Source organism: Gigantopelta aegis, chromosome 14 (genome assembly GCF_016097555.1).
Source record: "Gigantopelta aegis isolate Gae_Host chromosome 14, Gae_host_genome, whole genome shotgun sequence".
Taxonomy (NCBI): domain Eukaryota; kingdom Metazoa; phylum Mollusca; class Gastropoda; order Neomphalida; family Peltospiridae; genus Gigantopelta; species Gigantopelta aegis.
Genome location: NC_054712.1, coordinates 2,967,879 through 2,993,222, shown reverse-complemented (window position 1 = coordinate 2,993,222; position 25,344 = coordinate 2,967,879). Strand labels below are relative to the sequence as shown.

Genomic DNA, 25,344 nt, shown 5'->3' with positions numbered 1-25,344 from the left:
AGTGTGCGACATCAAGGTCTTCAGCTTTATGACCCTTGTGACATTACTAATTACCCAGACAGCAATTAGTGTCGCAATACAAAGATTGACAGGTGGTGCTGTGAACAGGCCCATTCAAGCATTTTATGGACAATTTATATATGCCTCATTACACGTGTTTTGTGCAACCCATTTTACGTTCGGGCATGGAATTTATGACATCACTTACAGGGTCATGACGGGTTACGTAATAACGAAATGGGTTACCTGAATTTGTTTTTGCGTTAACCCATAAATAGATTATGCAAATTTTCAATTCTCAAAGGCATGTTGTAATATATTCAATCTGACGTAGCATAATCGCAAAATGTAAATAATCCCTTTCACATGAACAGTACTGGCATTTTCTTCAATTCTTGTTAACCCTAAAGTAAATTTTGGACCCAATGGATGTCAGGGAAAAATATCCTCCCACACCCCACACCCCCTAACTAAAAGAGGGGGGGGGGGGGGCAGATATTATGCCAATGTCAGAATGAGGACAAGCTATGAAGACTCAGTATGATACTAAAGACTAAAGTAAGTTAAAGTAGCCTAATTAATAAAATTAGGTTTACTGTTAGTGTTTAGGCCTACATTACAGTGATTACTCTGCGATCAGTCATCTGTGCCTGGTTTGTTTTTAGCATTATCTAATACAAACAACAGATATCCATGCCTGCTAAGTGGAAGTTCAAAGCCACATTTCTTCAAATAACCGTGGTGTTAGGTTTTTTTTTTTTTACACTTGTAAAAATCAAAAGAAACTTATGTTGTCAACAACGCTTTTAAAGTTAGAATGTATCTTTACCTAGAAGATTTATTTAGGGGGAGCAACTCTGTTTACATCGTGTGGGTAGTCACGATAGAAGAGCCATTTAGTGATTTACTGAATGATAATTTGTTGTACTTTAGGTGGCGGATAAATTCCATAATACTGTTATTAATAATTCCAAGTTTGACTAAATAATAACTAAAAAAAAAATTCAAACTAAGCTTAATGCCTGACAAAATTGCTTGATCCTACTTATCATGAATTTTTTTTTTTTTTTAAATAATCATAATAAAATGAACTGTTATCAAAAATATCTTCAAAAGGGGTGTTGTAAATAGACCCATTATTTTACCTGAATAAATGGATACCTTTGAAAACAAATTCAAAATCTTCAATTTATGTATTGAAAATGCGAAGAGCATAGACCACAGCGCACCAATGTACGGAAAATACCAGGGAATAACATTGTGATAGTAAGAACGAAAGTGAGTGACGGCCAGATTTTTAAAGCGATGGATTTGTCTCTCCTGAAACGGATCGGCGAGGCTTTGGAGCTTGACGGCCACAATAAGTATCAAGTATGTGTGTCTGCTCTGCTATAACTGTAAACAATGTAAAACAAGATGAGGGGTCACCTTTGAAGACGAGGTAGCTGGACAGGACGGGGGTTTGGGGTGTGGTAGGGGGGGTTGTTTACAAACTCAAGTATATAAATTTGGTGTTTATGTTAAAGAAGAGTGTCTTTGATGGAGGTGATGATACGTTTCTTAAATGCCATAAAAACTGAGGAGAGGTCAGTCTTCACTATGAATATAATCAAAGCCAGCTGAAAATCAATCTCCTCAAATTGAAAATGGTGCTAGGCCAGCAATCCCAGGAAGTTTCAAATAGTTGAAATACAATTTATTAAATTTTATCATGTAAGGCAATCAGTTTACAGCTCTCCTAAAACTTTTGAGGCGAGTGTAGAAGGGGAGCCGGAATGATCAGTTGCCTTTCCTGGCTAAGACGAGTTGTGTTTACGCATGTGTGTGTATGTCTGTCTGTGTGTGTGTCTTTGTGTGTGTGTCTGTCTATCTGCGTGTATGTGTTTATATAATACACACATAAAAATATCAAGGTTTTTTCAACACAAGGTGGCTGTGTGGCAGCAGCTGATTTCGTCTAAACCAAGTGTTTTCATAGCTGTATGTTAGACACACAACAAAACACACCCTAAAAAAAAAGCCTAGTTTAAAATGTGCTGAAGTGACATTGAAATTTATAATCCTTTATTTTCTATTTCAGGAAGCCTATGTGAAATATGTTGAATGTATCCTGTGTGTTGCCAGTAACTTGTTAAACAACGTGAGGGACTCTGGCGGCCACGTTGCATCCACAAAAGAGGTCTTTCGTTACGTACAGCTTGGACAGCAGTCTTTTGATCGAGTAGAGGCTCTACTCAAAATTATATGTAATTATCAACAATTAGTATGACTCTTTAATCTGTATATTGACATCCATGAGCCGATGATTTGTGCTCTTGTGGTGTTATTAAATAAAGCAAACTTTACTTAATATATGTATGTTTCACACTGGATTTGAATGGATGTGTTTCTCTAGAATGCAAGAAATATTAGTTATTCATTCAACAGTTATTAAAAAACATACTTTTGTGTAACAACTTGGGTAAAATCTAAATTTCAAAAACATTAAAAACAGTTTTTAGTCAAAAAGATACATTCTTAAATTTGAAAATGGAAAGAAAGAAAAAAGTCACAAATATACAAATTTCAAAATGGTAAACAAAAACCAAATGTTATTTTTATTTGTTTTTCAGCTGATAACTCGTTGGTGAGCCGACAACCGACCCCGAAGTTGTCTGACCCTGTTCCACCTCTTCAAAACGAAGCCTCTTGTCATCACTTTTCATTGGACAAGTCAGTTTTTATATTACATCAAACTGCATCATGTGACCTTTTTTTTGTTGGGATGCCAGAGGGGCTTTTAACATTAACTTGCCCACTTAATTTTAATAAACTTTACACAACCGGATTGGTTCAAAATTATTTAATTTTCTAAAGAGTCTTAATTACAGTATTTATTATTTTTGTTCATTTTTTTTTTTATTATTATTAACACACATAAAATCCAGAATTCTATCTTCTTTTTCACTTTTAATTATTTTTTATTGTAATTTGGAGATTTTTTTTCTTGCTTTTGTTTTTGCTTTTTTATGCACAACCTACTACATTTTCCTAACAGACAGGACAGCACATACGACACGCTTTCATAGGCATAGGCGTACAGGCTCCCATTTTTGTAAGGGGGGGTGGGGGGAGTCAGGCCAATTTTTGTCCAAATTGAAGAAAAGTGTCCAAATCTAGATTACAACATGTATTCACATTAGCATTACTACCAAACAGCTATACAGGGTTGCAAACGAATCACCACACTTTTTTACATGGATTACAACTAATATTGTAAGAAGAATGATGGACATACATGGTGAAAAGTGTTTAAGATGGTTCATTTTGCCAAAATTTCTCTATTCTTTTTTGCCCAAATTTCCCCAGAACTGGTGGGGGGATGGGCAGTTGCCCCCTCCCGCCTCGTACGCTTATGTTGATATGTCTACTAGGTTCAGTCCCTGGTATTGTTGAAAGCTACATAATATGAGACGAACATCGATCACAAGCAGGAAAACTTGAGTGTTGCCACTATTTGGTTTTGCAGGAAGAAACAGCTGTCTCCGATGGAGGTCGCGTACCGCCAGAACCAGCAGCTCATGATGGCGTACAGAACTAGGATGTCGTCCGCGACCACGCGAGACTCGAAGACAGCCAGTTTGGTGGGTATCACACTCATTGTGTGTACTCTAAGAAAAAATATTTATTAAAATATATTTAACTATCAGTTCCTTGTTTTTCCTATTAGTATGACTTAGCTGTTCGGGTACTGTGTGCACACATGTAAGAAAAATTAAATATTAAAATATATGTAACTATCAGTTCATTGTTTTTCCTATGAGTACGACTTAGCCGTTCATTGTTTTTCCTATGAGTACGACTTAGCCGTTCATTGTTTTTCCTATGAGTACGACTTAGCCGTTCATTGGTTTTCCTATGAGTACGACTTAGCCGTTTTGGTACTGTGTGCATGAATGTAAGAAAAACTAAATATTAAAATATATGTAACTATCAGTTCATAGTTTTTCCTAAGACTGCTGTGTGTATGCTGTTTGCTGATAAGTTTTTTTATCTGTTTCAAATTTAATCTTCATTTCCATTGGTTCTTGCAGAGGCTGACTATTCAGAGAAAGATGGCCGAAAATCTCGCTATTGCTAAAGTTCAGGAAGAAGCTGTATCCTTTATAGACTGTTGGGAGCAGAATGTTTTGGGTGGTGGGGAAGGGCATAACCGTACGAGCCAGAGGGGTGGGGAGGGGCAAGTGCCCCTCCTAGTGCTGGATCAAATCCTCAAATTTGGGCAAAAATTATAGAGATATTCGGGTAAAATATGCTAACAGGAGACCTGTTCACCATATATTTTCATCATTCTACCCACAATATTACTAATCCGTGTAAAATGTGTAGTGATTCGTTTGCAACCCTACAGCTGTTTACCACTAATACAAACATGAATATATGGGTTTTTTCAGATTTTGGCATTTTCGTTTAATTCAGGCAAATATCAGCCTGTGCCCCTAAAATGGGAGTCTGTACGCCTATGGGAAGGGGGTTTGTGTGGAGGAATTAGGTGAGGTTTATTTGAGGTGTAACTCGTCATAGGATTGATCCAAATCATGTTTATCATTCTAACTTGATTTCCTTGCTTAATATCGCTGTTAGTGTTCAAGCTCGCTGTCCTGGGCACACACCTCAGCTATCTGGGCTGGTTGTCTAGGAGAGTGAGTTAATGATTAGTGGTTAGTGAAAGAGCATGTGTGTTTTTTCCTCAATAAGAAAGCTAGCAAAGAAAATGAAGGAAAGACAACTCCGATTAGAAGAGCAAGCTTCACGGTGAGTTGACATAAGAATGTGAACACCATAATTAGGGTCTCCATGAGTACTTGAGTACTCAGGCACGGGAAGAGTCTAGCAAGACTCGATTAAATTCACAGGACTCGTGTACCCGTGCAAGGAAGAGCACTCATTCAATTAAACTTTTTATGTTATTTTGCCATATGTGTGCCACCTGTTACATTACAGGGCTGTGAAACATGCAGTAAAGTTGAATGTGTGGAATGAAACACAATGACATGATTTGGCATCCATGTTCAGCGCTGGAATTAAGATGCTTAAAGCTATTTTACGTTATTCCCAAGTCTCATCATCTAGTGTAAGTGTCCGGGTTGAGTTTGACCCTTGAGTACTCAGTCCAATATTTTGGACTCGTGGAGGCCCTAATCATAATGCTATTATCTAAATCTACCTTTCATCTTGTCTAACCTTTTTCAAGAAAAAGTTTGTTTTTACTTTCTTGCAATACAGTATAAAAATGACAATACAAAACTAACACCTTGCTGGTTTTTAAAATGAATGTATTTATGTTAATATATCCAGATGTTTTATACAAACACCAATCAGTTTTTGTCAACTACCAACTAATATATGAATCAATTGTATAAATTTTAGATATATTATTTTTTAATTCTGTCTTCCATATTGAACTTCAAATGCCAGAAAACAGCGAAATGATCTTTAAAAAGACAAAAACCATATCATGATAAGGGGTTGTTAATTCACAGTTGTTACCATTTTTTTAGTTGTGCAAAATGTACTCTTAATTACTACCTGCCCCCTCTTAAAAGTAAAAATTAAAATGTTGATTTTTTAAAGAAATGTCTGTTTTAAACATTTATACTGGTATTAACAACCATCCCCTACCGTTGGGTTTGTACTCTCGTGAAAAACATCGTGGGATTTAGCTCAGTCCGTTGAATATTCACTTTAGGTGACCAGTCCGTTGAGTGCTTGCTTGAGGTGTTTGCGTCGCAGGATCAAACCACCTTGGTGGATCCATTTCAACTGACTGGGGTTTTTCGTCTTCTAAGCAGTGCACCACAACTGTTCAAAGGCTGTGGTTTGTGCTTTTCTCTCTGTGGGAAAGTGGATATAAAATATCCCATGGTGCATTAGGAAAAATGTAGTGGGTTTCTTCTAATCACTGTGTGTCAGAATTACTAATGTTTGTCATCCAATAGCCAATAATTAATGAATCAGTGTGCTCCAGTGCTGTTCAGCCAATCAGATTACCTTAAAGTGTATAGACACAAGGAAAATTTAGTTATATATATCTATATAATTTGATCATGATTAAACAAAACAAACTTTTAACTCTCGTGAATATATTGATGACTGGAAACGGCTCATGACATGAAGGTAATTTTTCAACATCTTGTATCAGATCAACACTACTTTATACAAATAATTTTCTGTGAAAAAAGCTTTAAAATGTGATAAATATGAGAAATATCTGACCCCCTCTTTTTGTACATTAAAGTGTTATTTGCCACATTTAAACTGTTTCAGACGTTTTGCCGCTCCTGTTGGGATGTCAGAGGAAGAGCAGGAGCAGAGACAGATCTACAAGAAGATTCTCGAATACGAGCAGGAAGCTGTGAGAATATGACATATAGTTTATTAAATACTGAACAACAAAAAACGCTAATATTGTAATATATATATATATATATATATATATATATATAGTTAAGAATTGACTGTAGTTCTTTTTTTGTTTTTATGCTGTATGAACCGAAAAAAATTATGTGCACACTAAACACAAAACAAATCCAAGTGCCGTTCAGTCAATCAGATTACCATAAAGTGTATAGACTCAAAGAAAATTTAATTATATATATCTATATAATTTTATCACGGTTAAATTAATTATGTAATAGTCAGTGAAAATGGGCCTTAAATGGTCACAAAACATTGATAATTATTAATATTGCTTTTTGTGATTTGTTTTTAACCTGATAAACTAATATTTTGTGCCAATGAATTAACGTGTGTATTTTCTAAGAGGAATGTAAATGTTTTACGTCTGTGTTTCAGAAATGGCTGGCTGAATGGCGTGTCAAGCTCGATAGTAACCCTCTGGACACAATAGTGATAAACCAGCTCATACAGGAAATACTCAGGTGCACGTTTCTCATGAATTAATCAATGTGCTGTTATGGTGTCTTTAAACAAAACAAACATAGACTTTCTCATTTATAATTTGAACTACAGTTTTAGTTGGTTCTTTGTTTCTTTTATCTTTTGTGTGATGTGTTTTCTTGTTTGCAGTTTTTTTTACTTTAAAAGATTTAATATTAGCCATAAACTTTATTAGTTCATTACAAAAAAACTAAACAAAAAACCGTTTTAAAACCCATTTTAAAACATTCAACCCATGTCATGCATTTTGCAAAAGCATCGTGTGATACCATTTTTAACTCTAAATGTGCAATGCATGTATTTTACAATCATAGTGTTTTGTTTGACCTATTTCTCGTTCCAGCCAGTGCACCACTCCTGGTATATCAAAGGCTGTGGTATGTGCCATCCTGTCTGTAGATTGGTGCATATAAAAGATCCTTTGCTACTAATGGAAAAATGTAGCGGGTTTCCTTTCTAAGACTATACATGTATATCAAAAATACCAAATGTTTGACATCCCATAGCCGATGATTAATAAATCAATGTGCTCTAGTGGTGTTGTTAAACAAAATAAACTTTTTAACTTTGGAAACTTTTTAGTTTTGTGCGACATCTGACAGTTTATGCTCTGCAGCCATACATTGAGTCATCCTGTGTTTATTATCAGCTGTTCAGCCATACATTGAGTCATCCTGTGTTTATTATCAACTGTGCAGCCATACATTGAGTCATCCTGGGTTTATTATCAGATGTGCAGCCATACATTGAGTCATCCTGTGTTTATTATCAGCTGTGCAGCCATACATTGAGTAATCCTGTGTTTATTATCAGCTGTGCAGCCATACATTGAGTCATCCTGGGTTTATCTGTGTTTATTGTCAGCTGTGTAGCCATACATTGAGTCATCCTGTGTTTATTGTCAGCTGTGCAGCCATACATTGAGTCATCCTGTGTTTATTATCAGCTGTGCAGCCATACATTGAGTCATCCTGTGTTTATTATCAACTGCAGCCATACATTGAGTCATCCTGGGTTTATCTGTGTTTATTGTCAGCTGTGTAGCCATACATTGAGTCATCCTGTGTTTATTGTCAGCTGTGCAGCCATACATTGAGCCGTCCTGTGTTTATTATCACCTAGACATTTTTCTCACTCTTGTCAACCAAAACTTTTCAAATGCACTGGTAAATTTAAGTAACAGACCTGTTTTTTTAAACACTACTGCATTCCTTACCATTAGATCGGACATTACTTATATTTTATTGTTTAGAGGGTGGCATTTAGCTCAGTTGGTTGAGTGCTCACTTGAGGTGCTTGCGTCACAGGATCAAACCACTTCGTTGGATCCATTCAACTGATTGAGGTTTTTCCCTTGTTCCAACCAGTGCACCACAACTGGTCAAAGGCTGTGGTATGTGCTTTCCTGTCTGTGGGAAAGGGCATATGACTACGTGTCAAAATTACCAAGTATTTGATATTCAATAGCTGATGATTAATTAATCAATGAGCTGTAGTGGTGTCATTAAACAAAACAAACTTTATTGTTTAGATTATCCATTTCCATACACCTGAAGTGTTTCTGGTCATCCTGGTGTCTGTAATACCATGAAATACATTTCCATAATATTTTTTAAAAATGCATGTACCTTTGAGAAGTAACAGTTATGGAGATGATCTCTAGTCTATTTCATTGTCACAGACATAAATTTAACGCTATTGCAATTTCATCCAATTATGTTGCAGTGTTATAGATTAACCACACTTCGTGTCCATTTGCACAGGTCTGTGACTTTAAATTATTTAAATTATCAAATGTTTGCATCCAGTAGTCAATGATTAATAAATCAATGTGTTCTAGTGGTGTCGTTAAACAAAGTAAACTTTTTAACTTTAAATTTAGTTGTATATTTTACATGGGTATATAGTTGGGAAATAGTTTGACCCGTACCCCTCTATATCAAGGCTCTAAAGACTAACCCTAACACTAACACTAAAAGTAACCTTTACCATTGAAAGGGGAGGGGGGGGGGGGGGGGGGTACAGGTCGAACTCATGCCTATAGTTGAAGTTATAATGCTTATACTTCAAAGCAAAAGTTAATAATTAAACTTTTTTCAGGAAAGTGCTATTATGCACCATTAAAATAAATTGTAATATGAATATTTGCTTACTTTCCAGATGTGTTGATCACCCACTAACCCAGCTGGTGAAGGCCTACCAGTTTAAGGTCTATGAAAAGTTGTATCCTATAGTATCACAAGCTGCATATACGGTGGAGGACATTGTTGTTCCTCTTCCAGAGCATCTGTATCCAGCAAATTTCAAGCAGAAAAGCTGTGAAGAAAAACAAGATTTTGATACGATGAAAGAAGAACAATTACCACACCAAGAGGGAAATGTTTCTTCAAAGGAAAGAAGTCAAGAAAATATAGATTGGTCTAAAGAAAAAAAAGATGTTCTTTTACTGGACAGAAAAAGGTTTTCTGAAGGTAAAGAAAATGAAGTGAAAAGAAACATAAACAATAATGATGTTTTGTCAGAGGCAAAACGACCTTTAGATCTGGAAGATATTTCTCAGCCCGAAAATAAAGATACAATACTCAGCATTCCTGCTTCAAAAGAATCTAGTCAAGATTTGTCTGTCGAGTCTTCCACTGACAAATCTCACCAAACTGTTGATGATGAACAGACTGCAGAATCTCCTGAAATAAATGAAAGCAGTTCCTCTTATCTTGGCCAAGCTGGAGATGAATCTATCTGTAATCAACCTGAGGACAGGGATCGATGTGAACATGGTGGTGATAGCAGTCATTTAAATGAGCAGAGCAAATATAAAACTGATAGCAAACAAGAAGATGTTGATAGCAGATGTGAAAATGTTGATAGCAGACGTGAAAACGATGACAGCAGACTTGAAAAGGATGATAGCAGACATGAAAAGGATGATAGCAGATGCGAAAATGATTATAGCAGACGCGAAAATGATGATAGCAGACGCGAAAATGATGATAGCAGACGTGAAAATGATGATAGTAGACGCGAAAAAGATGGTAGCAGATGCGAAAATGATGATAGCAGACATGAAAATTATGATAGCAGACGTGGAAATATGGATAGCAGAGATGAAATTGAGGGTAGCAAACATGATAGTATTGATGAACATGTTAGGAGACATAGTGAAAATGATGACAGCAAACTTACAGGTGATGACAGTAGATGTGAATTGTATTCAAAGGATGTTGTTGATGTTTGTGGAGAAACGAGGAGAGATCTGGAACAGGCATTGGACAAAGGTAAAAAATTGCAAAAGCAACTCACTATGGAGGTAGAAAAATCACAGTCTTTGGTTGTCAATTTTTCCAAGGATTATGAAAAGTATAACCAAGAAAATATGGATGACCTTTTTGATGATGATGACGATGATGATGATGATAAGGACAGCATTTTTGGTAATGATGAGCAGGAGGACAGCAATCTTACACCATCCAATCAACCAGACACCAGTTATACTCAGTCAAATAAATCTCCATCTAAGGCATCATCAGCTAACCCACCAAGTATTTCAGACTCCAGTGTGCCCAGTGTTGGTGACTCTGAAATGTGTCGGGAGTTGGAGGCTGCGTATCACCGCCATTTGAAGTCCATATCGGAAGACGTGCACTCATACATGGAGAAACTCATCGTGCTGTTCACCATCGCCTACGAGAAGCTGGAGTCCCCGACCGGAAGAGATCTGTGCTATGCTTCACTGGAGGAGTTCTTCTTCAAGTCTCTGTGGAAATATCTGTTAGCTTTATACAGGTAGATGTCAGTTATCGGGCTGTACCTAGCAGAGAGGGTATTTTGGCCAGTTTCACCCCCATCTTAAAAAATACACCAAAATATGCTGTTTAGTTTTGAAACTTCCCGTTCAGTCGAAACATCCCCCAATAAAAAAATTCAATACCTTTCCAGGGGAGCATGTCTTGACTCCCTTATAAAAATTGTTTATCTCGCTGAAATTCCTGCACATGCACCTGCGTTTTGGTCTTGCTGGAAATGCCCCCATGTTAGTGTCTTGATGGAGACGGGTGCCAATATTCTCGCTGCTCCATTTAAGCGGGACGGCCTGCCCCACTATTGCATTATGTCGCCTTGCATTCATTTTTGTGCGCCCCTCTTTATTTTCTCGCACCCTACTATATTTTCCTGCACCAATCTCCGCTATTTCCAAATGCACACTGTTTTTTCACACAAAAATAATCATCATTCTGCACACTGGACATCAAAGAAAACAAGCCGCATTATGTGTACAAAAAAGCAACTGACAAAAAACTTCAGTAGCTTACGACAGTTACTGTAACATAATTTAACAGTATTTTTAACAACCTCTATTTTGTCCCATACCTGTATCCATTTGTATGTTTGATACACACAATAAACGTTATATTTTATTTAAGCAATGTAAACATTTTATTGTTATCGACTTGGCAATCTTCGACTGAAAAAACATTTATTTCGCACCAAATGTGTCACGGATCAGACCGGTCATTCTGTCTCTTGTTTCCACTAACTATCATCTGGTATTTTGTCCTCAGTTGCAGATTTAATTGGTTGTAACTAATGAATTTTACTTTCTGTCATTTCTGCCATTCTGTTTATTCAGCAATTCTTTATAAAATATTATAAACTTTTAATTTTTTAGGGGGATATCACCACTTATAAAAACTGGAAGTGGTAGTGTTTATAATTAAAATAATTTATCTTGGGTGCCAAATAATATATACACCACCTTCCCAAAAACGAAACTACTTTTTATCAGTTGGTGATATCAAAGCGATTGATTCATTCGATGAATATAAAAATAAAATGAATAGATTAGGGGATAGCTTTACAAACATCTTTATTGTTTTACATATATCTTGAAATCTTTATTAAAATAATATTAAAACTTTGATTGGTTCAGCATTAACAAGAATTGCCCTTGAATGTCACACTGACAACTGTCACAACATGAGTCAGCTTTGTATTTCATATCAACTTTTTTGTACCAAATAATGAGAGGCAAAATAATTAGTATATCTTTCCACAAAGTAGACCAACACAACAATATATCTGTCCAGATTTTACAAACATTTGACTGCAAAATGTTTTACAAATAAACTTTGTTTTGTAATTTATATTTACAGATTTGCCAATAAGTGTAAAGAAACTCTTCTGGCATATCACATGACGATTCGATGCGACTCAGCACCGAGCAGCTTCGGAGTGGTAGACAAGCTGTGTTTGATGCCGAAGAATGGCGACCGTGACAAGATCCCGTACCAGAGCGCCGTGATCGAGCTCTGTCGAGTGAAGGAACATTACACCATGCTGTCTAAACTGGAGTGTGTTGGTCAGTGTGCTATAATATATATTTATAACATATATATATAACATTACACCATGCTGTCTAAACTGGAGTGTGTCGGTCAGTGTGCTATAATATATATTTATAACATATATATATAACATTACACCATGCTGTCTAAACTGGAGTGTGTTGGTCAGTGTGCTATAATATATATTTATAACATATATATACATGTATAACATTTATATACATGTATAACATTACACCATGCTGTCTAAACTGGAGTGTGTCTGTCAGTGTGCTATAATATATATTTATAACATATATATATAACATTACACCATGCTGTCTAAACTGGAGTGTGTCGGTCAGTGTGCTATAATATATATTTATAACATATATATATAACATCACACCATGCTGTCTAAACTGGAGTGTGTTGGTCAGTGTGCTATAATATATATTATATATATATATAACATTACACCATGCTGTCTAAACTGGAGTGTGTCGGTCAGTGTGCTATAATATATATTTATAACATATATATATAACATTACACCATGCTGTCTAAACTGGAGTGTGTTGGTCAGTGTACTATAATATATAAGGTGGTTTCTCCAGTATTCAGGAAAGGGATGGAGGGAATCGATAGAGCTGGTTCCACTTATAGGAAGGGATGGTACCTAAGATTTGCAGGATACAAGTGCTTCGAAAAAGTCTTGTAAACAACGATGAACCTGATTACTCTGGTAGTTCAAGACGATGGCATGACTTGTGATTTTGGATGGCGGCCTAAATAAATGGATGGCGAATATTACTATCGCTGCCAATGGATGGCGGGCGTATCGGAAATTAGTCTTAAGCTCACCATTGCTTATGACATGTAGCGAGACCCCTGATAATAGTGATATATATTTATATAACATTACACCATGCTGTGTAAACTGGAGTGTGTCGGTCAGTGTACTTATAATATTATATATAGTTGTATATATTATATAATTACAAACGTTTCGCAGTAATACAATTTACTCATTCGGATTGAATCAACTGATCACCAACTGACACTAATCAAAATTTTAAAAGTAAAATGTTCCCCAATAACTGTGTATATATAATATACAAACAAATGTTCCCCGATAACATACTTGTGTATATATAACATACAAACAAATGTTCCCCGATAACATACTTGTGTATATATAACATACAAACAAATGTTCCCCAATAACTGTGTATATATAACATACAAACAAATGTTCCCTGATAACACACCTGTGTATATATAACATACAAACAAATGTTCCCTGATAACATACTTGTGTATATATAACATACAAACAAATGTTCCATGATAACATACCTGTGTATATATAACACACAAACAAATGTTCCCTGATAATATACCTGTGTATATATAACATACATGTACAAACAAATGTTCCCCGATAACATACCTGTGTATATATAACATACAAACAAATGTTCCCCGATAACATACCTGTGTATATATAACATACAAACAAATGTTCCCCGATAACATACCTGTGTATATATAACATACAAACAAATGTTCCCCGATAACATACCTGTGTATATATAACATACAAACAAATGTTCCCCGATAACACACCTGTGTATATATAACATACAAACAAATGTTCCCCGATAATATACCTGTGTATATATAACATACAAACAAATGTTCCCGATAACATACCTGTGCATATATAACATACAAACAAATGTTCCTTGATAACATACCTGTGTCTATATAACATACAAACAAATGTTCCCCGATAACATACCTGTGTCTATATAACATACAAACAAATGTTCCCCGATAACATACCTGTGTATATATAACATACAAACAAATGTTCCCCGATAACATACCTGTGTATATATAACATACAAACAAATGTTCCCCGATAACATACCTGTGTATATATAACATACCTGTGTATATATAACATACCTGTGTATATATAACATACAAACAAATGTTCCCCGATAACATACCTGTGTATATATAACATACAAACAAATGTTCCCCGATAATATACCTGTGTATATATAACATACAAACAAATGTTCCCCGATAACATACCTGTGTATATATAACATACCTGTGTATATATAACATACATGTACAAACAAATGTTCCCCGATAACATACCTGTGTATATATAACATACAAACAAATGTTCCCCGATAACATACCTGTGTATATATAACATACCTGTGTATATATAACATACATGTACAAACAAATGTTCCTTGATAACATACCTGTGTATATATAACATACAAACAAATGTTCCCCGATAAGATACCTGTGTATATATAACATACAAACAAATGTTCCCCGATAACATACCTGTGTCTATATAACATACAAACAAATGTTCCCCGATAACACACCTGTGTATATATAACATACAAACAAATGTTCCCCGATAACATACCTGTGTCTATATAACATACAAACAAATGTTCCTTGATAACATACCTGTGTCTATATAACATACAAACAAATGTTCCTTGATAACATACCTGTGTATATATAATATACAAACAAATGTTCCTTGATAACATACCTGTGTCTATATAACATACAAACAAATGTTCCCCGATAACATACCTGTGTATATATAACATACAAACAAATGTTCCCCGATAACATACCTGTGTCTATATAACATACAAACAAATGTTCCCCGATAACATACCTGTGTATATATAACATACAAACAAATGTTCCCCGATAACACACCTGTGTCTATATAACATACAAACAAATGTTCCCCGATAACATACCTGTGTATATATATAACACAAACAAATGTTCCTTGATAACATACCTGTGTATATATAATATACAAACAAATGTTCCTTGATAACATACCTGTGTCTATATAACATACAAACAAATGTTCCCCGATAACATACCTGTGTATATATAACATACAAACAAATGTTCCATGATAACATACCTGTGTATATATAACATACAAACAAATGTTCCCCGATAACATACCTGTGTCTATATAACATACAGACAAATGTTCCATGATAACATACCTGTGTATATATAACATACAAACAAATGTTCCCCGATAACATACCTGTGTCTATATAACATACAAACAAATGTTCCCCGATAACATACCTGTGTCTATATAACATACAAACAAATGTTCCCCGATAACATACCTGTGTATATATAACACACAAACAAATGTTCCCCGATAACATACCTGTGTATATATAACATACAAACAAATGTTCCCCGATAACATACCTGTGTCTATATAACATACAAACAAATGTTCCCCGATAACACACCTGTGTATATATAACATACAAACAAATGTTCCCCGATAACATACCTGTGTATATATAACATACCTGTGTATATATAACATACAAACAAATGTTCCCCGATAACATACCTGTGTCTATATAACATACAAACAAATGTTCCCCGATAACATACCTGTGTATATATAACATACAAACAAATGTTCCCCGATAACACACCTGTGTATATATAACACACAAACAAATGTTCCCCGATAACACACCTGTGTATATATAACATACAAACAAATGTTCCCCGATAACATACCTGTGTCTATATAACATACAAACAAATGTTCCCCGATAACACACCTGTGTATATATAACATACAAACAAATGTTCCCCGATAACATACCTGTGTATATATAACATACAAACAAATGTTCCCCGATAACACACCTGTGTCTATATAACATACAAACAAATGTTCCCCGATAACATACCTGTGTATATATATAACACAAACAAATGTTCCTTGATAACATACCTGTGTATATATAATATACAAACAAATGTTCCTTGATAACATACCTGTGTCTATATAACATACAAACAAATGTTCCCCGATAACATACCTGTGTATATATAACATACAAACAAATGTTCCATGATAACATACCTGTGTATATATAACATACAAACAAATGTTCCCCGATAACATACCTGTGTATATATAACATACAAACAAATGTTCCCGATAACATACCTGTGTCTATATAACATACAGACAAATGTTCCATGATAACATACCTGTGTATATATAACATACAAACAAATGTTCCCCGATAACATACCTGTGTATATATAATATACAAACAAATGTTCCCGATAACATACCTGTGTCTATATAACATACAGACAAATGTTCCATGATAACATACCTGTGTATATATAACATACAAACAAATGTTCCCCGATAACATACCTGTGTCTATATAACATACAAACAAATGTTCCCCGATAACATACCTGTGTCTATATAACATACAAACAAATGTTCCCCGATAACATACCTGTGTATATATAACACACAAACAAATGTTCCCCGATAACATACCTGTGTATATATAACATACAAACAAATGTTCCCCGATAACATACCTGTGTCTATATAACATACAAACAAATGTTCCCCGATAACACACCTGTGTATATATAACATACAAACAAATGTTCCCCGATAACATACCTGTGTATATATAACATACCTGTGTATATATAACATACAAACAAATGTTCCCCGATAACATACCTGTGTCTATATAACATACAAACAAATGTTCCCCGATAACATACCTGTGTATATATAACATACAAACAAATGTTCCCCGATAACACACCTGTGTATATATAACACACAAACAAATGTTCCCCGATAACATACCTGTGTATATATAACATACAAACAAATGTTCCCCGATAACATACCTGTGTCTATATAACATACAAACAAATGTTCCCCGATAACACACCTGTGTATATATAACATACAAACAAATGTTCCCCGATAACATACCTGTGTATATATAATATACAAACAAATGTTCCTTGATAACATACCTGTGTCTATATAACATACAAACAAATGTTCCCCGATAATATACCTGTGTCTATATAACATACAAACAAATGTTCCCCGATAACATACCTGTGTCTATATAACATACAAACAAATGTTCCCCGATAACATACCTGTGTCTATATAACATACAAACAAATGTTCCATGATAACATACCTGTGTATATATAACATACAAACAAATGTTCCCCGATAACATACCTGTGTATATATAATATACAAACAAATGTTCCTTGATAACATACCTGTGTATATATAACATACAAACAAATGTTCCCCGATAACACACCTGTGTATATATATATAACATACAAACAAATGTTCCATGATAATATACCTGTGTATATATAATATACAAACAAATGTTCCCCGATAACATACCTGTGTATATATAACATACAAACAAATCTGTAGATATTGCCGAAATGAAGTTTCAAGTATCAAAAACATATTAAAGAATAAAAACCACTGCCTAGCCTGTAGATATAATCATCAGATTCTTTATCTGAATACTTAGTATCTTGAATAAACACCACTGCCTAGCCTGTAGATATAACCATCAGCTTCTTTCTCTGAATACTTAGTATCTTGAATAAACACCACTGCCTAGCCTGTAGATATAATCATCAGCTTCTTTCTCTGAATACTTAGTATCTTGAATAAAAACCACTGCCTAGCCTGTAGATATAATCATCAGCTTCTTTATCCGAATACTTAGTACCTTGAATAAAAACCACTGCCTAGCCTGTAGATATAATCATCAGCTTCTTTATCCGAATACTTAGTACCTTGAATAAAAACCACTGCCTAGCCTGTAGATATAATCATCAGCTTCTTTATCCGAATACTTAGTACCTTGAATAAAAACCACTGCCTAGCCTGTAGATATAATCATCAGCTTCTTTATCCGAATACATAGTACCTTGAATAAAAACCACTGCCTAGCCTGTAGATATAATCATCGGCTTCTTTATCCGAATACATAGTACCTTGAATAAAAACCACTGCCTAGCCTGTAGATATAATCATCGGCTTCTTTATCCGAATACTTAGTACCTTGAATAAAAACCACTGCCTAGCCTGTAGATACCTTAGTACCTTGAATAAAAACATATTCATTTTATTTTTCAAAAATAGAAAAACTAAGTTTGCCAGGAACTAATTAATAGTATACTGACATCCAAACAAAACTTTACACAGCTTGAAATGCTATTGTAGAAAACCAACAAACGGTAGGCCTATGGTGGGATATGAAAATATCATGAAGTTCAACATCTAAACATCACAATAAACTTCTTGATACATGCAAAGTGTTTGTAAGGAGCTTTCTAAATTAGTTATTTTTGATTAACAACAATCTTATCTTTTGGACGTCAGTATATTAGTGTTACCATGGAAATATTGTTTGAATAGTTAGCTTTTATAAGATGGGTAGAAAAGGGTTTGATTTAAGGTACACAATTTTATGTGTAAATGTTTTTCAGTTCGAGTTTGTCGACTCGTGATGACAAGTGTAGAGGAATACTACCAAGCAGATGGAGATTCCAGCGAGAAATCTCCAAATGTGTAAGTTTTCTCAGTCTGTAGAGCTCTGTAAAGTACTTGCTTGTAAAGTTAAAGCAGATGGCGATTCCAGTGAGAAATCTCCAAATGTGTCAGTTTTCTCAGTCTGTGGGGCTCTGTAAAGTATTCACTTGTAAGTTAATGATGCCAAACTGGCCTCGGTGGTGTCATGGTTAAGCCATCGGACATAAAGCTTGTTTTAGTACTCTATTAATCTGTAACCCCTCCCCCCAAAAAACAAGCCTTAAAATTTAATTAGTTTTGACTTTTTAATAAATCTAGGTAATGGTGATTTATATATATATATATTTTTTTTAAACACTTATACTTTTCTTCTTACGTCAGACCAAACTGAAATATTTACAAAAAAACATTTTTGTAGGAGGACTATTAAGTTTGTTCTGTTTTTGTTTTTTTAAGTGGTGCTGATGATCTTCTGCCCATTTTGACCTACATAGTAATCAAGAGTTGTCTGCCCCAGCTGGTGTCAGAATGCAGTGCGATGTCGGAGTTCATTCATGAAGGGTAATACATTTTATTACCCATATGGGCTAAAATATACGGGGTAATATTTTTTCGATCTCTGCACAGTGTGCATGCAGATTGCTTCTACAGCCACTGATTGGCTGGCTTAAAAATCACGACGTTTGGTTGGTTGCTTGCTATGGCCGGAACTTCACTTTCATTCATATAATGTTTCCATTCATGAGTCAGATTACACATACGTTATACGATCTACACAGATTTACCCAAAAAAATGGACTCATTTGTTTCGTAAACATGAAATGGTATATTTTCATAAGCAGCGGCTTTAGTAATATATAAAAATAATTATTTTCAAATGCAAATACAGTTGTATTATTTTGTACTGTAAACATTTGGCTGTAAAAAGAACGTCGTTAATGCTATGACGTCACTTACATTACGTCATGTAATACGCGTAAGATTATATGACGTAATGGCTGATGGCTTTGTTGTAGACTGCAGAGGAATTTTTACATTAAAAATCGGTTAAAATTGACAATGGGTAATAAAGAGAATAACCAACTCGCTACGAGGAGTTACGAATTATCTGTCCTTCGTGAATAAATGTTGTAAAACCCTCGCCAAAGGCTCAGGTTTACAACATTCATTCACTCGGGACAGATAATTCATAATTCCTCGTAGCTCGTTAGTTATTCTCTAAATCTCTATCCCTAACATATACATATGGCTCAAACAGGCTCTGTTGTTAAGTCTTTCATAATCGAGGGGCCATGGAGGGGTCGTGTCTCAAGATAGAGTGTCCCCAGTGAGGTTTTCCAGCATATTTCTGTGAGCCGACTGCACTAGAAATATATATTTCTAATTTCTGTGTCAGTGAACTAAAGTTTGTTTTGTTTAACGACACCACTAAAGCACATTGCTTTAGTCATCATCGACTATTGAATGTCAAACATTTGGTAATTTTGACATATTGTCTTAGAGGAAACCCGCTACATTTTTGTATTAGTAGCAAGGTATCTTTTATATGCACCATCCCGCAGACAGGATAGCACATATCACGGCCTTTGATATACCAGTCGTGGTGCACTGGCTGGAACAAGACATAGCCCAATGGGCCCACCGACAGATCAATCTGAGACCGACGTTCATCAAGCAAGTGCTTTACCACTACGTCCCACCCGTTCAGTGAACTAGTAATATGTCTTTTTCAGTGGTTAATTGGTCTCGTCGTTGAGGAGATAGACAGCCACTGCTACCTGTTGATCAGGTCATTCTGTAAGCATGGTAGTATGTGATTCTTGCTCGTGACCTAATATATATAGGCTGAGAGGATTAACGACACGGTAATAAGATAAAATGCAATGAATTTATAATAATTACTCAAATATTGTAAGACTCACCGAACTAAGGTTGACGACAGTTAGTTTTCGCACCCTTCTTCACAATAAATAAAACATATCAAATGGTAAATTGTTCATATGATATATTTGACAAAGGGTACTTTTTTTTTTATTTCATTTTTCAAAAAATTAAAATTGATATTTTATCCAGAATTATGAAAAAAAATATACTGACCTGTAAACAACATTGTTTGCTTGTTATACATTTTTTACAGGGGTCAATGTCAGTAGACCAGTTTTTATTTTAATGTGGCGAAGGATTGTAATAATATAGCTAACTTTGAATTTGAATGACGTCAGTATTCCAATGACATCAATTTGCATCTCCTTACAATAACCATAAACTGGGTACATGATGTTTCTGTTTTAAGAATGCTAATTCGAATGCAAAATTGATATTAACATTTATTTTTTTTGGACATTACTAATGCACCTGAATGTGTTTGAAGAAAATCTTGTGATAAAAAAATTAGACCTTTTACGAAATATGGATTTCAAGTGAAATTACGGTAAGATATGCTATATCTATTGTGTACGAAGCCCAAAAAAGGGTGCGAAAAGTGACTGTCGTTGACATTAGAAAATATTTCTGGCACTCGTGTTTTTGTAGATGTTGTTTTGGACATTCGTCTCTCGCTAAAGTTCATTCCAGGGATTGATTTTCTTGAGACTATGTTTTGTCTTGTTCAGGTACATCATTGGGGGGGGGGGGGGGGGGGGGGGGGGGGGGGGTGGGGGGGGGGGGGGTGAGGTTGTGCCAGAAACTATGTTTTGTCTTGTATTTCAGGTACATCATGGGGGAGGAGGTTGTGCCAGAAACTATGTTTTGTCTTGTATTTCAGGTACATCATGTGGGGGGGAGGTTGTGCCAGAAACTATGTTTTGTCTTGTATTTCAGGTACATCATGTGGGGGGAGGGGGGGGAGGTTGTGCCAGAAACTATGTTTTGTCTTGTATTTTAGGTACATCATGTGGGGGGAGGAGGTTGTGCCAGAAACTATGTTTTGTCTTGTATTTCAGGTACATCATGGGGGAGGTTGTGCCAGAAACTATGTTTTGTCTTGTATTTCAGGTACATCATGTGGGGGGGGGGGGGGAGGTTGTGCCAGAAACTATGTTTTGTCTTGTATTTCAGGTACATCATGTGGGGGGGGGGGGGGGGAGGTTGTGCCAGAAACTATGTTTTGTCTTGTATTTCAGGTACATCATGTGGGAGGAGGTTGTGCCAGAAACTATGTTTTGTCTTGTATTTTAGGTACATCATGTGGGGGGGGGGGGGGAGGTTGTGCCAGAAACTATGTTTTGTCTTGTATTTTAGGTACATCATGTGGGGGGAGGAGGTTGTGCCAGAAACTATGTTTTGTCTTGTATTTCAGGTACATCATGGGGGGGGAGGTTGTGCCAGAAACTATGTTTTGTCTTGTATTTCAGGTACATCATGTGGGGGGGGGGGGAGGTTGTGCCAGAAACTATGTTTTGTCTTGTATTTCAGGTACATCATGTGGGGGGGGGAGGTTGTGCCAGAAACTACGTTTTGTCTTGTATTTCAGGTACATCATGTGGGAGGAGGTTGTGCCAGAAACTATGTTTTGTCTTGTATTTTAGGTACATCATGTGGGGGGGGGGGGAGGTTGTGCCAGAAACTATGTTTTGTCTTGTATTTTAGGTACATCATGTGGGAGGAGGTTGTGCCAGAAACTATGTTTTGTCTTGTATTTTAGGTACATCATGTGGGGGGGGAGGTTGTGCCAGAAACTATGTTTTGTCTTGTATTTTAGGTACATCATGTGGGGGGGGGGGGGGGGAGGTTGTGCCAGAAACTATGTTTTGTCTTGTATTTTAGGTACATCATGTGGGGGGGGAGGTTGTGCCAGAAACTATGTTTTGTCTTGTATTTTAGGTACATCATGTGGGGGGGAGGTTGTGCCAGAAACTATGTTTTGTCTTGTATTTCAGGTACATCATGTGGGGGGGGGAGGTTGTGCCAGAAACTATGTTTTGTCTTGTATTTCAGGTACATCATGTGGGGGGGGGAGGTTGTGCCAGAAACTATGTTTTGTCTTGTATTTCAGGTACATCATGTGGGAGGAGGTTGTGCCAGAAACTATGTTTTGTCTTGTATTTTAGGTACATCATGTGGGGGGGGGGGGGGGAGGTTGTGCCAGAAACTATGTTTTGTCTTGTATTTTAGGTACATCATGTGGGGGGGGGGGGGAGGTTGTGCCAGAAACTATGTTTTGTCTTGTATTTCAGGTACATCATGTGGGGGGGGGGAGGTTGTGCCAGAAACTATGTTTTGTCTTGTATTTCAGGTACATCATGTGGGGGGGGGAGGTTGTGCCAGAAACTACGTTTTGTCTTGTATTTCAGGTACATCATGGGGGAGGAGGTTGTGCCAGAAACTATGTTTTGTCTTGTATTTTAGGTACATCATGTGGGGGGGAGGTTGTGCCAGAAACTATGTTTTGTCTTGTATTTCAGGTACATCATGTGGGGGGGGGAGGTTGTGCCAGAAACTATGTTTTGTCTTGTATTTTAGGTACATCATGGGGGGGGAGGTTGTGCCAGAAACTATGTTTTGTCTTGTATTTTAGGCACATCATGTGGGGGGGGAGGTTGTGCCAGAAACTATGTTTTGTCTTGTATTTTAGGTACATCATGTGGGGGGGGGAGGTTGTGCCAGAAACTACGTTTTGTCTTGTATTTCAGGTACATCATGGGGGAGGTTGTACCAGACACTACGTTTTGTCTTGTATTTCAGGTACATCATGGGGGAGGAGGGATACTGCCTCACTTCGCTGCAGACGGCCATTTTGCATATTGCATCAGGAAGACTTGGAAACTCAGATGAAAACTGTATCCAGTGAGCAGCGTACAGTTTTACCGAGGGTCTTTCATGTGTAGCAGTGTACAGTTCACAACAGTAGACTGACACACTGGGCATTAAAGACATGTTGTGTCAGGTAGATTTGAAAATGCTCGCAAAAGCTGTGCAACATTTGATCTATGGTCTTTTGGCATGTTGTGTCAAGTAGATTGAAAATGCAGGAGAAACTGGTATCCAGTTAGCTGCATGAAATTTGTACCGATAGTCTTTCATGTAATTCACTGTTCAAAAGTTTGTTTTGCTTAACAACAACACTAGAGCACATTGATTTATGAATCATCAGTTTTTGGATGTTAAACATTTGGTAATTTTCACATTTAGTATTGGAGAGGAAACCCGCTACATTTTTCCATTAGTATCAAGGGATCTTTTATATCCACTATCCCACAGACAGGATAGCACATACCACGGCCTATGATATACAGTCGTGGTGCACTGGCTGGAACAAGAAATAATCCAATGGGCCCAATAGGCCGACCGTGCATCAAGCTGTAATTTTACCACTGGGCTACGTCCCACTCCTTTCAATGAGCAATTCCTAACACAAAATATGGCTTGAAAATACATATACTGACGTCGATAAGAAACTATACAAGGCTTGAAAATACATATACTGACGTCGATAAGAAACTATACAAGGCTTGAAAATACATATACTGACGTCGATAAGAAACTATACAAGGCTTGAAAATACATATACTGACGTCGATAAGAAACTATACAAGGCTTGAAAATACATATACTGACGTCGATAAGAAACTATACAAGGCTTGAAAATACATATACTGACGTCGATAAGAAACTATACAAGGCTTGAAAATACATATACTGACGTCGATAAGAAACTATACAAGGCTTGAAAATACATATACTGACGTCGATAAGAAACTATACAAGGCTTGAAAATACATATACTGACGTCGATAAGAAACTATACAAGGCTTGAAAATACATATACTGACGTCGATAAGAAACTATACAAGGCTTGAAAATACATATACTGACGTCGATAAGAAACTATACAAGGCTTGAAAATACATATACTGACGTCGATAAGAAACTATACAAGGCTTGAAAATACATATACTGACGTCGATAAGAAACTATACAAGGCTTGAAAATACATATACTGACGTCGATAAGAAACTATACAAGGCTTGAAAATACATATACTGACGTCGATAAGAAACTATACAAGGCTTGAAAATACATATACTGACGTTGAAAAGTGGCTTGAAAATACATATACTGACGTCGATAAGAAACTATACAAGGCTTGAAAATAGATATACTGACGTCGATAAGAAACTATACAAGGCTTGAAAATACATATACTGACGTCGATAAGAAACTATACAAGGCTTGAAAATAGATATACTGACGTCGATAAGAAACTATACAAGGCTTGAAAATACATATACTGACGTCGATAAGAAACTATACAAGGCTTGAAAATACATATACTGACGTCGATAAGAAACTATACAAGGCTTGAAAATAGATATACTGACGTCGATAAGAAACTATACAAGGCTTGAAAATACATATACTGACGTCGATAAGAAACTATACAAGGCTTGAAAATACATATACTGACGTCGATAAGAAACTATACAAGGCTTGAAAATACAAGGCTTGAAAATACATATACTGACGTCGATAAGAAACTATACAAGGCTTGAAAATAGATATACTGACGTCGATAAGAAACTATACAAGGCTTGAAAATACATATACTGATGTCGATAAGAAACTATACAAGGCTTGAAAATACATATACTGACGTCGATAAGAAACTATACAAGGCTT

The 25,344-nt window shown here is 36.0% G+C and overlaps 1 protein-coding gene across 1 annotated transcript; it reads left to right on the top strand.

Annotated features, from left to right (window-relative positions):
• Positions 1–1,255: 1,255 nt before the first annotated feature.
• LOC121389566 (VPS9 domain-containing protein 1-like) lies at positions 1,256–23,885 on the top strand. Its single transcript, XM_041521242.1, has 13 exons — positions 1,256–1,371; positions 2,081–2,246; positions 2,613–2,712; positions 3,509–3,623; positions 4,074–4,136; positions 4,742–4,794; positions 6,307–6,394; positions 6,835–6,920; positions 9,100–10,722; positions 12,090–12,295; positions 18,684–18,765; positions 19,183–19,287; positions 23,410–23,885. Exons 1-13 carry the CDS (start codon positions 1,306–1,308, stop codon positions 23,513–23,515), a joined length of 2,859 nt encoding a protein of 952 aa, XP_041377176.1. The 5' UTR covers positions 1,256–1,305; the 3' UTR covers positions 23,516–23,885.
• Positions 23,886–25,344: the final 1,459 nt, after the last annotated feature.